A 14,031-nucleotide genomic window follows, 5' to 3' on the forward strand; every position below is an offset into this window, starting at 1 on the left:
GAGAGTTGGTGTTTGAATCACTTTGCTCTCCCTCCTATCTAAGAAAGTATTAAATCCTTTTATAGTTCTGCTTGCATTTCTTGTTGCCCCCAAACAAAAAAGCCTTTCAGATTTAGCTCTTTGGACTCATTCAGGAAAATCTACCCACTATCATTGTCTAACCTGTTCATTGTAATGTCTTTTGGGATTTGATGAGTGTGATACTAAGAGGTCCTGTTTCCCTCTGATTATACAGCTCATAATAGAAGAAAGAGCCCATAATAGCAATTTTGCTCGGTAAGTTCCCAGATCACCCAGCCTTGAGAATCCAAGCCAGTCCCACCAAGCAGTACTTACTGGAAGTCAAGAGGTCACTATTCAGTTCTCAGCAAAGTGCCCTGTCTGTGGATCTCCTGAAATTACCCCTTCTCACTCTGAGCTCTGATTGCCAGGGTGGGGATTAAGTACAAGTTTTGTTTGGAAGGTGAACTAACAGGAAGCTCCTGAACTACTATCTTAGGGCAGATTTTACTCAGGCCTCAAGCTGAAAAGGAAGTTGGTGTCCCAGGAGGAGGTTCTGGGCTTTCATCCTTTTTGCGGTCTGGCACAGAACTGATTCTGGCATTCCAGATGTCTAGAGACAAAACTTCAAAACAAACAAATAAAAAAAAATTCCCTGCAGACTTTGGAACAAAGTCACAATGGTTCTTATTGAGAACAGTGGCAGCCCAGCCTTGACCTCTGACAATGACTACCACTGAAACAATCCCTTTGCTTCCCACGCATCCATACCTTCCCAATGTCTTCCTGGGGAAGGTAGGAATGATTCCTTTGTGCCACGTGAAGAAACAAAAGCCTGGCAAAGCCTGGCTTCTCCAATACACTTGCACATGCCAAGGGTCTCCAGGGAGATTTGCTTAGTCATCCCTAATGAAATTGTCATCAGTAGGGTGGCACTAAGCAGGTTGTCCTGCCCAGGTACCCAACAATTCTTAAAAAGAGTTTTGCTCAAAAAGAGATGAGGGCAGTTGGCCAAGCCTTGTTGAAATTCTCTCTTCCCTTTGCTTCCAAGGCACTCTTCTCATCTGGTGCTCCCGGGCACCGACCGATTTGTCTTGCCTCTACTTGCTCCTCTGCCTGCATGCAGCCCTTCATTTCAGTATCCCCGGAGTTCCTTCCTTAGATATTTCCCCACTCTACAAACATCCCTCAATGCTGGAAGTGCTGAGGAACCACTGGGATTGGTAACCATGAATTTAGCAAGATTCTTATCTGCCTGATGTGTGGCTTTGTCTGAATAGCATTTAGTTATTCAGGAGCAGACACAGGGAAGCCAGGGGGTGAGGTTCATTCCAGGTTTCTGTTTTTGCCAGGGAGATACCACAGGGGGACAAAGAAGCAAGGGAGTTTAGGATACCTGCAAAAGCAATTGGAGATTACTATGGGGAGAATGGATATTGGGTGGGTTAATGTAAAGGTCTAGTATGCATGTCTATGTTCTGTTCAAACGGCATGTGCACAAGAGAAATCTTGATTTTCACCATTCTTATCCTTCTTACCAAACATGTTCCTAGTCTCAGGAAATGGCACCATTTCATCTACCTGCTTGGGGCATAAGCCTAGGAGTCATCCTCAATTTCTAGCCTTTTTTCACATTCCCACTTCAAATCTGCCAGCAAATCCTGTAGGCTCTACCTTCAAGGTAAAACCCCAATCTGGGTGCTTTTCATGACCTCCATGGCCACGCCAACCCACATCATCTCACATGGGCAATTTTAGCCAGAGCCTCCTGCCTGGGCCCCCTGCCTCCTCTCCTTCTCCCTTTAATTCAGTCTCCACAGCATCTCGTACAGCAGTTCTTTTGATCCTATCACTTCCCCACTCAAATCCCTCCAATGTCTCCCCATTGCATTAGAATGAAATCCAAGGTGCTCAGCATGGTTAAAGCCCTAGGTGATCTGCTCTACCTGCCTTTTACTCTTATTTCCCAGCACCTGCTCTGCAGCATCCACTTTCTTGATATTCCTCAAACAGGCCCAGGTGGTAGCTGCCTCAGGGCCTTTGCACTTGTTGCTTGCTCTGCTTAGAAACTTTCTTCACATATCCATGTGGCCCACTCCTGCACTATACCAAGTTTCTGTGTAGACATGGACCTTAGGGCTTTCCCAGCCTTTCTCTTGAACTTAACCTTCCCTTCTCCCACCTCACCATTCCTTAGCTCCTTTTCCTGCTTTTTTTTTTCTTCATAACACTTCTCACTATATGAAATTACATTAACGATCTGTCTTTTCCACTAAAATGTAAATTCTAGGATGACTATTTTGTTACCTACTCTATCCCCAATGCCAACAACAGTGCTTGGCACCTCATTTAATAAATATTCGTTGATTGAAAAAAATATGTACAAAAGTTATTTCCTTTTAGGTGTCTATCATGGTTAGTTAGACAAATGGTGGCTTCTCTTGTAAGTGTGGTTCACTCAGAACATGAATAGGTGCATTTTTACATAACCACCCCACATCTTCTAAATCTTTATGCCTGAAAGAGAAATTGGTCTTCAGCTCCCACAAGTCCTGTCATAAGTTAGAAGAGAAATTGTGAACCATCTGTGATTTTGTGGAAAGTACAAATCCTCCAACCCAGGTTTCTTCAACTACAAATGGACCATTTTGCCCTTTGAAGTGAGAGAGACCTCTGCTCCCAATGGTTATGTGGCTGTTAGGTGCTGGTTGATTAATTATAGAAAATTCTCACCTGATATTCTTACCTAACCCACTACTTCTAGTCCAAATCTCCTGGTTTTAAAAGTAGCCATAATGATTTTCCCTATACTAGGTGTTTTAAAATATAAGGTCTTTCTTTTTTAAGCAGGTGGAATATATTTGTATCTATGTCACCTAGCTGGATCTATCTAAATTACCTCCTTCCTTTTTCCTATTTGTATTTTTTTCTCCTCCCCTTCAGATACCCAGTCTCTGATATCAATCTTATAACCACACTTTTCGTTTAGAAATCTTCCCAGGCATATTTTGCCACAGATTTACAAGCTTGGGAGCAAATTCGAATTCCATGGAGAGATTTCACAACCCTGGTTCCTGGTCCCAACCTGAAATCCTGGCCTAGTTGGTCTGGGTGCTGCCTGGGCACTGTGACTTGAAAAGTTCTCCGGGTGATTCTAAGATGTAACCACGGCTGAGAATCATCATATCTAGTCTCTCTCATTAGGGTCTTTAGAAACCACCTGCTGAATAATCTCCTCAAACTCCTTGGAACTTTCCAAACATCGCCTTAAATCCACTAAGACCTGGATTTTGCTTTATGACTCAGGGTTTTCATAACTGTACATACCAAAGGAAGTGTCTCCTACTTGATCTTAGAGTTCTTTGGAGTTTGCAAAACCTTTCCCACATATTATTTTTCTCCTTCCAACATCCCTGTGAGGTGGGCAATCAGGGCTAAGAGGAAGTGCTGGCAGCTGGAACAGCAGTCTCTAGAGTTAGGGCTAGGAACTGCAAGAGTGGCGCGTGCACACACACACACACACACACACACACACACACACACCAATAACAACAACCACAACAAAACAGGGCAGACAAAACCAGTAAAAAAAATAACCACACCAAAAACAGGATACCAGTTAAATTAGAATTCCAGATAAACAATGAAATTTTTTTAGTGTAAGTATGCTCCATGCCATATTTGGGACTAAAAAGTGATTGTTCTATCTGAAATTCCAATTAAGTAGGCACCCTTGTATTTCATTGGACATCTCTACACTCAGTGCCTGCTCCTCGTTCGAGGCCTGGGCTAGTGGCCAAGCCATGCTCTTGTCGTCCTTTGATCTCTTGGCAACTTAACTTCAGCTCCTGCCCACCTTCTCCCTCTTTTCTGCATGCACAGCCATTATCCTCAGAAAGGGCCTCTTCTGTATATTAGAATTCACTTGCATGTTCTTTTCCCCCTTCCTAATGTTCTTTCTGTGACCCAAATTATTTATAAGGTCAGGCGGGTTGAAAAAAGAAATCAAGCCTTTATTCACTACTTCCTGTGTGCCAGGCATTGTGCCAAGTGCTTTACATTCATTCTTCAATTTACTCCTTACAAGACCCTTGGAGGTTGGCACCACTTCCTATGTACCTACCCAGGACTATGTGCATTTTAAGCTGAAGAAATTGAGTTTTAGAGAGCTTGAGAGATTCGTCAAGGTCATATGACTTGGGTGTGCTAAAGCTGTGATTGAACAGATTTGTCTAACTCCAGAGCCTTTGTTCTTAACTAACATGTTAGGAAAACAAGATGGTACTAAGGATCTTTGCAATTCAAGTCTTTCAGATTGTTCACTTTTGCTCTCTGAGGCTCCTGGGATTTGGCCCAACCATTGGATAAATCTTGTCCATGGCATGTGGGTGGCCTAGGAGATTAAAATTGTCGGCAATATAGCAATCCATAAGATGCATATGTATTTTTGGAAACCTTATTTTTAACCCTGAAAAAAAGAAGTGTCCCCCACAGGCTCTTGAAGAAACTTGAGCAAACATTGCCAGGCAAGTAAACACTAAATGAACCCAGGGACAATGTTCTTTAAACACATTTGCTCAGACCAAGGAGCAAAGAGTTTATGCTGATTCTGGGTAACTGGCCACAAATAAAATGTGTCAGAGAGGCCTTTTCCAAGTGTTCCATATCTTTTTTGGTCTAAACTGCCCATGTGCTTTAGCAGTCTGTAAATATTTGTGCAATTAATATATGCTGGCAAATGTCTCAGGAGGAAGGCAGGCTTCATTATGCCAAGTAAAAGTGTACTTAGCAACACAAAACAAAAAGGATTGTCTCTTTCATCTCATTGCTTAAAGACTGTCAGCACTTAATACATCTGGAAGCTTCAGAAAAGGTAATTTGCAAAAGCTGATTTCCTAAGCTTTTAAAAGTTAGCCCTTTACCCTACTATAAAAAACATTCACTTTAGAATTATTTTTTCCCTTTCCTACTTAACATCAACCCAGTTAATAATTATGAGAGGCATGGTAGAGAAAATTTCTTTGAAAAATATCAGTAATGTTAAAGGGAACATTTTGCACTGTGGTACCTACGAGGTACTAGAGGAGAGAGAAAACATGAGTGACCCTGCTTATCTAGAAATGATTGACTAAGTGATTCGAGAGGAAGAGGAAGGATGGGTGCCTGCTGACACCAGCTGGAAAAGCCAGTGCACCTGCACCCATTCACTGCAAGCTGTCTGCTCTTCTTCTCTTACGCTTCACAGGCTTCCAAGGAAAGTTGCCCTGGGCTTGAAGCTCCTCTTCAGCCTCAGAGAGTTCTTGAGAAAGAGTTCTCTAGTTCTTAGCACGTTTGTGATTTGAATCCTTTGCCGTTCAGTCTGGGGATAAGATAACCAAGTGTTATGGACTGACTGTACTCCCCCCAAATTCATATGTTGGAGTCCTAACCCCCAATGTGACAGTATTAGGAGGAGCTTGGATCATGAGTGTGGCTCCCTCATGAGTAGGATTAGTGCCCTTATAAAAGAGTTGCCAGAGAGGTTTCTTTGCCTTTTCTTCATGTGAGGACACAGCAACAAGGTAAAGTCTAGGAAGCTGACTCTCACCAGATGCTGAATCTGCCAGCAATTTGATCCTGGACTTCCCAGCCTCCAGAACAGTGAGAAACATGTTTGTTGTTCAAGCCGCCTCTCGCACAGTTATTATCATTGCAGCCCAGACTGACGGGGACACCCAGTCTGTGAAGAGCCAGTGCGTCGCTGGCCCTTTGCTGGTCTTTACTGCCATTCGTGCTGATCTGCAAGGGAGCCTTTCGGTATCAGCATAAGCTATCCTAAGACCACCTACATTAGAATCTCCAGGCAAGCTTGTTAAATGAGTAGATTCCTGGTCTCCACCCCAGAAATACTGAATCACAATGGCAGGTGGGATGGGATATAAAAATCTGCTTCATAAACAGATTCTCAAGCAATCTAAAGCTTGGGAATCAGTGGAGTGAAGGAAACGTCGTCTACCTGCTGACCTTAATTTCCCCTTCTCTGCTGCCTCCCTTCAGCCTTTTTGGAAAGTTGAAGTAGAAGAGGATGATATTTCCTCTGGGAACCCCTCTCTGAATCCCCAAAGACAGGGACACTACCTCATCTGCATTCTGGAGTAATGTGCACACAGCGCTGTTAGAGTCACTATTTACTGGAGCGATTTGTTTACCTCCTCTGGGGAAAGCATCATTTTTGGATCGTCTTTGCCCAATACTTGACACAACAATTGGCATTTAGTAGGACTCTAAGTGTTTGCTGCAGAAATCAGTCTTTGGTATAATCGCCGCACTTCTGGTAGACCTCACTTTGTGAGGCAATGACTAGAAGACAAGATTAAGGAAACGGCCCTTGAGGCACAAAGAGTGAGCGGAGGGTCCAGTGGAGCAGCTTCTGTTCTTTCCTTTCCATAAGCTTCTCATCATTGTTATCACCTTTGACCTTTGGCTGAGTATCTCGTGGCAGGCATTGTGCTAACATGCACTTCACATACATTAATCTCATTTGCTCTTCTTGTTGCCATCCTCATGTGTACAGGAGGGAACTGAAGGATTGACTAAGGTCACAGTATTAAATGGTCAAGTGGCAGAGCTGGGATTAGAACTCGGATCAGACTCAGAGCCAAATTTTAAATACTAATGGTTAAAACACCTTTGGTAACCCTAATCCTAACAGGAAAGTATGATGCTATGATTGACATATGCCTTAAACAAGTTAAGCTAGAAATAGCAATCTAGACCAAACCTATCAGACTGTTTGCCCTTCCTTCTCTTTCCCAAATCTTCTCTTTCCCAAATCTTTCCTGAACTTTATGCCATCCACCTGGGTCAGACCATCAAAGCTCAAGAAATGCTCAGCCTTGTACATGTGCAGCCATAACCCCATGTTCCTCAAGTTAAGTCCTTTGACATAGTTTGACTTCAAATGCTTAAAATTAAGTTAGTAGGAAATTGTAATCCCATAAATATTTATAGTGCCTATATACCAAAATTCATGCCAAAGCAACTCATCATATCTGGCTCTTTTTGAATGCTGATCAGGTACTTTTATTCATGCGTGAAACTGCAGGCTAATGGAGTTTCCATGTCCACATCAGTACTATGCTGGTGGCTGGGGCCTTCCAAATACGTTCTTGGTCTGTTTGGGTTAATGATTTATGAATCAAGAAGAATTACTTGCCATCTGATCCCAAAAGAAGTCCTGAGGCCTATCAAAAAGGTGATCTATGGCCTGATCACACTGGCAGGGAGAGGTAATAATTCTCTTGGTGTCTTGGTGTTTATCAGGATCTGAGGACGAGTAGAAAGAGACAAGCTCTGAGGCTTCAAGGTATAACGACTCCTGCCACCAGTGAAATGCAATGAATGGTTCCCTTAATCCTGCTCTGTTTATGAAGATATTTTAAAGGCTGCAATTCACATTTGCAGATACTTTGAGAACATATAAATAATCCTTTTATATCACTCCGCAGAACACTCCTTTAAAATGGAGAAGGGCATAGAAAGTATACTATGTAAATTAAAGGCATCGTGTAGTTTTACAAGAGGACTTTGCTGAAGGTTAAGAGATGCCTGAAAATGTCCCGAAATATGTATGTTCTTTCACTAATTTTCTTTAGGCATATAGTATATTATCAGCTCCATATTCAGTGCAGAGGGGAAGGAAAAAGGCGTAAGTAAGTGGTCCTTGACCTCAAAACAGAGTTTCTCAAATTGTAATGTGCACACGGATTCCCTGGTGATCTGGATAAAATGCATATTTTTGTTGAGTAGGTCTGGGCCAGGGCCTGATATTCTGCATTTCTGACAAGCTCCCAGAGATGGCTGGTGTCACTGTGTGCACACCTGGAGTTGCAAGGCACTACAATATTTATAAGGCAAGCATTGTAAAAGAACCTTTTGATCTGCATATCTGTGAAGAACTCTTAAGAACCACATTCTTTCAGAAATGAGTGATACCTGGGCTACTGCCATTTGTCTCTCTGCCTAATGACACTGAAGAATTGTCACTTTAAACTGATGACAGATGCACCTTCTCATCCAGCAGATGTTTGCTAGAAAAGAACCTGAAAGATGAAAAGCTGGACAGAGAGTCTGGGTCTCCTAGGAAGTCAAAAGGCAATCCTTGGTTACCAGAGTAGTTGGTAACAAGATTTCAAGTGATGCCCTGCAAGACTGGGCAAAATAAGGTGTCTGTACCCTTTCAATGGACATCACTTTCTTTCTCACAAACAGGCTTTGGTTTCCTTGTTTTTAAACCATGTGAATATGCTGAACTCCAGCACTTTATTTTGGGACCAATTTTGAGCAATTCGTAGACATAATAGTCTTATGTTGGTTTATGGAAATTTTCTCAGAGAAAAAGCTCAGTGCGGAACATACTGCTGACTGTGAATGTATTAACAGCTAACACTTAAAGCAGGCCAGTGGCACCTACAGGAACAACAAAGAGCCCACTGAGTCAGCAGTGACACCACAGGTCTGCACTGTCCTTTTCATATGACATCAGCAGTGCTCTGGATACTAAAAGTACCTAGAATAATCTATTCCTACCAAGGGCAGTTTGGTTTCTAAATAATCAGAATTAAGAATGTATACTCACCAGGACTGAGTTTTCCTTTAGTGTTACCTCAGAACTTTGAATTAGAAAAACCCAGGAAGTTTGAGGATGTAGGTGTGACTGAACACATACCCAGCTTAGAATGGGACTTCTGATCTTAATAAACAAGTGTCTGCCCAGTGAAGTATTCAAGGATGAAGACTCTTTCTTAACAGCCAGTCATATCTCTGGTCCAAGGGACATGAGGTAATACTCATTATTTGTAAGCTTAAAAACACTAACTGCTGAGAGAATTAAAAATATGTTCAGTGATTCAATAAGTCCAAATGACATTTGGAATCATTTCTCTCTTTAATGAAACTTACAAGGCAAATAACTAGAGGGCTGTTGTGTCTACTTCTGATGCGCTTAGGCATACTTATTTCCGTGATAGGGACCTGTAATAAAATAGGCTGTTTTCCAAAGAACAGCCTGTGAATTCTGGAAACGGTAAGGTAGGTGCATGTTTATTCTTAACTCATGATCTCCACTTACGTTTTGAACATTTGGTTTATTTTAGATGGCAGGATACCAAGGACAAGTCTAATAAACTGGCCCTAAATTAATTTTCTTATTGAAAGAAGATACTTTTACACCATCTGATTTTGTTGCCAGATTAATAAATGGCAGCCCATCACAAACAGCTTCAGAAATTGATTAACACTTTCGGTAAAGAGTTTCAGCTTCCTAAGTGATTATTTACTTACCGCTTTAATTCAAAAGGAACATGAATTATATTTTGTGTTGAGGTCAAGTCAGTGGGGTCAATTCTTACCTTGTTTTCCCATTTTTTCACTGCCATAAAACTTTAAAAGGAAAGCAAACCAAGAGCATTAAGAATTAAACAACCACATTTTAATCAACAAATATAAACATTTGTTTGTTAACCAGTTATTATGCAGAATAGAATTCAAAAGATAACCTGGAAAGGAACAAAGTGCAGAAATCTTTACTATAAACTTTTCTCTACTTACAGAATTTGAGGTAACAAAAGATTTACTCAGAATAAGGATTAGAATAAAAAGGTCTAGGCATATTTTAAAGCTAAAACAGATTATTTTGTGCATTGTGGTCAATATAGATTATCTGACAACTCAATGAAAAAATGATTCCATGGAGGAATGGCTGAACATTAGGGAATATGATTACTTATATTCACATCGTGGGCCAGGCCTCTCTCCATTTCTTGTTCCTCCCCTGCTTCACTAGCCCTCCCTCTGCTCCGTGCTACGGAAAGTCATATTTCTGAGGGCTCTTGTCAGCTGACCTCCAGGCAGCGCTGGAAGGACAAGGCGCTGGAGGAAGACTCAAGGGCAGAAGGAGGTGTGAAGCCAGGATATTTCTCCATCTCTGGCTCAGCTGGTGTCATCATATCATGGGTGGTGGCTTTGTGCCTGCCATGGCTTCATTTTCCACAACCCCGTGGTGGTCCTAGCTCTTGCCAGGCACCTCCCTCTGTGGTCCCAGCTCCTGAGGGATGACCCCAGCTTCTGGACTAAGGGAACCATAGCTTTTCATAGCCCTTTGTGGTAACAGATTCCTTTCATTTGGCTTCTCTTTTATCACTTTTGTATGTCCATTTCCTCTGTTAAATGCCTTCTGTTCAAACACCTGAAATGGTTTCTATTTTTTTTCCATTATTGGGTCCTGACTGATACATATTAGAACCATTAGCTTTGTTCCCTCTCCAACTTACATGGGAAGTTTTCCATAAGAATCTGTCCTAAGCCAATGAAAAATCACTCAAACCACAATCAATACCCACTTTCTGCAATACGAGTGAATACAGCCTGTGTTTTGTCAAGTACTGGGACTTTCCTTGCTAGGGGCAAATAGGACTCTGCCACTGTTATCAGCAATCACTGTGGACACAGCTGAGAGTCATCTTCAGAGGTCACTTGTGTTGTATGACTAAGTGCAACAACAAGAAAAGTATAAACAGAAAATTTGTTTCAAGAGGAAATACAGTCATCACATGGAGAACACTGAAAAAAGTTTCTGAAAACATAGGAACATAAGACAGCACCAGAAAGTTTCTTTCTTGTTGAATCAATACATTTTTCTGAAATTAAAATCCTTCAGGGTTTCCAGATATTTCAAGAGCATCAAAAATCTGATTCATCAACAAACAACTTCTACCTTCTGGGCTAGAATGCACCCCCCTGGAATGGTTATTTTCGGAAGTACAGTTCCTTGGTGAGCATGGAGACAACACATGGTATTTGCTTCTTCTCATGGAAGAGAGGGTCATCAGAATGAGACTGAAAGTGCCTGGCCACCCTGTTGTTCACTCTGGTGAGGATCTGCAAGATCTCCAGGCTTTTTCCATGCTCATTCAGGATGGAGCAGAGGGCCTGCACAAACCAGGAGCCGCTTCCGGGGCTCCTCCATGAGTAATAGCCTTCAGAGGGAGAGAAAGGAGAAGAGAGTATCAGTGCCCTGGCTGCTGCTCCACTCACTGAGAACTTCTCCCAACCCCAGGTCAGAGAATGAATCCCATACTGAGAATGGGCTCTCAGCGTTTGGGGCCTTCACACCTGCTTTTCTGAAATTATTTCACTCAACTCTGCCTGGAAGTCGCTAATGAGAATGATGTGATGTCAATGTGCTCAGAGAGCAAACAGCTTAGCTTTAGAGGGTTGTGTGAAGATGCTCAACAAGTGCTCCGCTGCTCCAGCACGGACACCCACCAGCTTCGTGAGTGAGCGCAGACAAGTCGGCACAAGGAGCTTTCCAAAGGGAAGGCTGGAGAACCACCCCCAAACTCTAGAACGCCTCCCCGCCCTCTGGGGTGAGTGCCACTTTCTGATCCAAGCTTCAAGAGAGGGATTTGCAGGGGACATTGAGGAATTTTGAGATGTGTTCCTGTCTCATTCAAGGGACACAGAATGAGAGCCTATCTCCTGTTGAAGAAATCTGGAAGTGAGAGGGGATGAATGATCAAGAGCCTTAGGGGTACATTCAGGAGGGCCCACTGCCATGGAAGGGCTGGCACCCTAAGAGCAAGGGGTGTTTCTCATGGGCAACTCATGGCAGAAAAAGCCGGCTTCAGTTTGCCCTGGGTCCTGTCCAACGGGATCTCTTGAAGGGACAAGGAGTCCTCAGCAGAAGGAGCTAGACAAGTACCTTAGAGGATGCTCAGGAGATAAGGGACCCCAGTGCACAACCAGGAATGAAGAAGCAAATCCAAGGGCCGGCGGGGGTGGGGGGCAGGGCCCAGGGAACCCAGGGGCTCATGAAAGTGTCCAAGAGGAAAGCACCCAGCTTTGACCACCTCACTGGTCCAGAGCACAAGGAACCAGGCGACCATGGGACCAAGGTCTTACCCGTAACTCACTTCCCTCCATCCCTGCCTCCCTCCCGACTTTACCATGGGAGAATCTAAAAAGGGATCTGGCAAGTGGGTAAGGAGGCAAGAGAGGTGAAGGATCAAGTCCTCCTACGACCTTAGCCCTGTAGCAGGGCTCACCTGGGATTGGGAAAAATTTAAAGCCAAGCCAGGTTCAGGGTTTTAAGTCACTATTTCAGTCTAAACATTCTGGTTACAGTACTGTGACTGAGTGTGACTTCGGAAGTGACCACAGTATTGTCTAATGTCTTAGCATGAGCAGCAAAGCCATGGCCCTCCTGGTTGTTCATTCAGGGCCAAGAGAAGATTCTACTACCCCCATCCCCTCAACTGAAAGGCCAGCGTGCAACAAAATAGAGTTGTATCTGGTTTACATGAGGAGCTGTTCTTCCTCCTACTGCCAATTGGTCACACTAGTTTGATGATAATTGGGTCATTGTCCTTGTCATTTACAGCAACCAGTTACTAAATAAATGTACAATAAAAAGAAACAACCTATTTGTGTAAAGTGATTGAGGTACACTAAGAAATTCTTTCCTGTAGCATGTATACTGGTAACTATAGCATGAGGATTCAAGCTCTGTGGTGCTATAGTACAACAATGCATTGCGTTTGTAGAGGGGGTAACATAAGTTATCTCATTCAATATAATACCCTGGTGAGGCTGGACAAGTACCACAGTCTCCATTTCATTACTGCCCTTGAGTTTGTGTCCTCTAACCACTGTCCTATGTTATCTGCAGGGAACCATTTGAAAAATGCAAATCTCATCCTGTGACTCTCCCCCCTAAAATAGTTTCCTATTACTCCTTTATCACAGTGAAGTGCAGGCTGCTTAGCAAAGCACATGATGGGGCACCCTGCCTACCTGTCCAGGTTTGAGCCATGCCAGGCCTTGCCATATCCTGTGCTATGGACTGAATGTGTCCCCAAAATTCAAGTGCTGAAGCCCCAACCTCCAGTGGGACTGAATTTGGAGACAGGGCCTTTATGAAGGTATAAAGTTAAATGAAGTCATAGGGGTGGGGCCCTGACCCAAAGGAATTAGTGTCCTTATATGAGAAGAGACACCAGAGAGCGCCCTCCCCTCTTCCTGTCTTCTCTCTGCCATGCGAGGACAAAGCTAGAGGCAGCTGTCCACAAGCCAAGCAGGCCTCACCAGAAACCAAATGGCTGGCACCTTGGTCCTGGACTATCCAGCCTCCAGAGCTGTGAGGAATAAATTTCTGCCTCTGCATGTGGTATTTCATTACAGCAATCCCAGCATGCTAACACAGCCTGTGGTCCAGCCTCGTGAGTATTGCCAGGGCCCTTGGGACTCTGTCTGGTAAGCCATCTTTCTCATCCCCTTGTTTGATTTTCCAAGACTTAGTTACAGGTCTTTTGAAGGAAAGCCTCTCTCACCTGCCTCCCCACAGTTTTACTCTTCCTCCTTTACTTCCTTGAGGCCCTGCTCAAAGGGCCTAGAACTGTGCTAGTCTTTGTTTACACAGATATGTGCCCCCCATTGCAGTGCTTACCTCTCAGGAGCAGGAAGACAAAATCCCTTTTTCACATGATTCTTAACTTTTGTGAAGTTATCATTGTCACAAAATCTCATTTGTAGATCCTGCCAAAGCAGGGGTTTTCCAAATACACCGACCTATTTACTGTGACCAATACCTTTGTATCAAGTATTTGACAAACTACTATTGCAGCTGGGAGAATTCTAACTCAGTGATGCATTTTACCTAAAACAAAGGAACGGCCTTCCCTCAACTAAGGCAAACACAGAGCTTGACAAATAATGGCAGGCTTGCTTATTACTGGAATTTTCTGGTATCTGCTTACAGATTGCAGTGTAAAAGAATCCTGGTCTGAGCTGTTGTGTGCTATATAATCTCTGTGTGACCTTGGGCACATCACTGAAGCTTACCCAAGCTCAACTTTTCTCCATCTGTAAAATTAGGACAGCAATAGCATCTTTCTTAACTTTGTACACAATCATTATAAAATTATTTAATATAAAAGACATGAAAAACACTCCCTAAGTTGTAAAGTGCTGTAGAAATGGTTTATCTTATAATTA

At 43.0% G+C, this 14,031-nt stretch overlaps 1 protein-coding gene and 1 long non-coding RNA gene across 4 annotated transcripts in view; one reads left to right on the forward strand and one right to left on the reverse strand.

Moving 5' to 3' along the window:
* Positions 1–14,031, forward strand: part of LOC118971097 (uncharacterized) — a 79,631-nt gene that overhangs the window by 45,150 nt on the left and 20,450 nt on the right. The gene's annotated exons all lie outside the window — the stretch shown is intronic.
* Positions 9,448–14,031, reverse strand: part of CASP7 (caspase 7) — a 30,672-nt gene continuing 26,088 nt past the window's right edge. For all 3 annotated transcript variants that reach the window (XM_073240393.1, XM_017641426.3, XM_037011071.2), the window contains one exon: positions 9,448–11,015. In XM_073240393.1, the coding sequence (XP_073096494.1) occupies positions 10,786–11,015 (230 nt within the window). In that variant the 3' untranslated portion in view covers positions 9,448–10,785. The remainder of the gene's footprint in view (positions 11,016–14,031) is intronic.

This window comes from Manis javanica, chromosome 7 (genome assembly GCF_040802235.1).
Source record: "Manis javanica isolate MJ-LG chromosome 7, MJ_LKY, whole genome shotgun sequence".
NCBI lineage: Eukaryota > Metazoa > Chordata > Mammalia > Pholidota > Manidae > Manis > Manis javanica.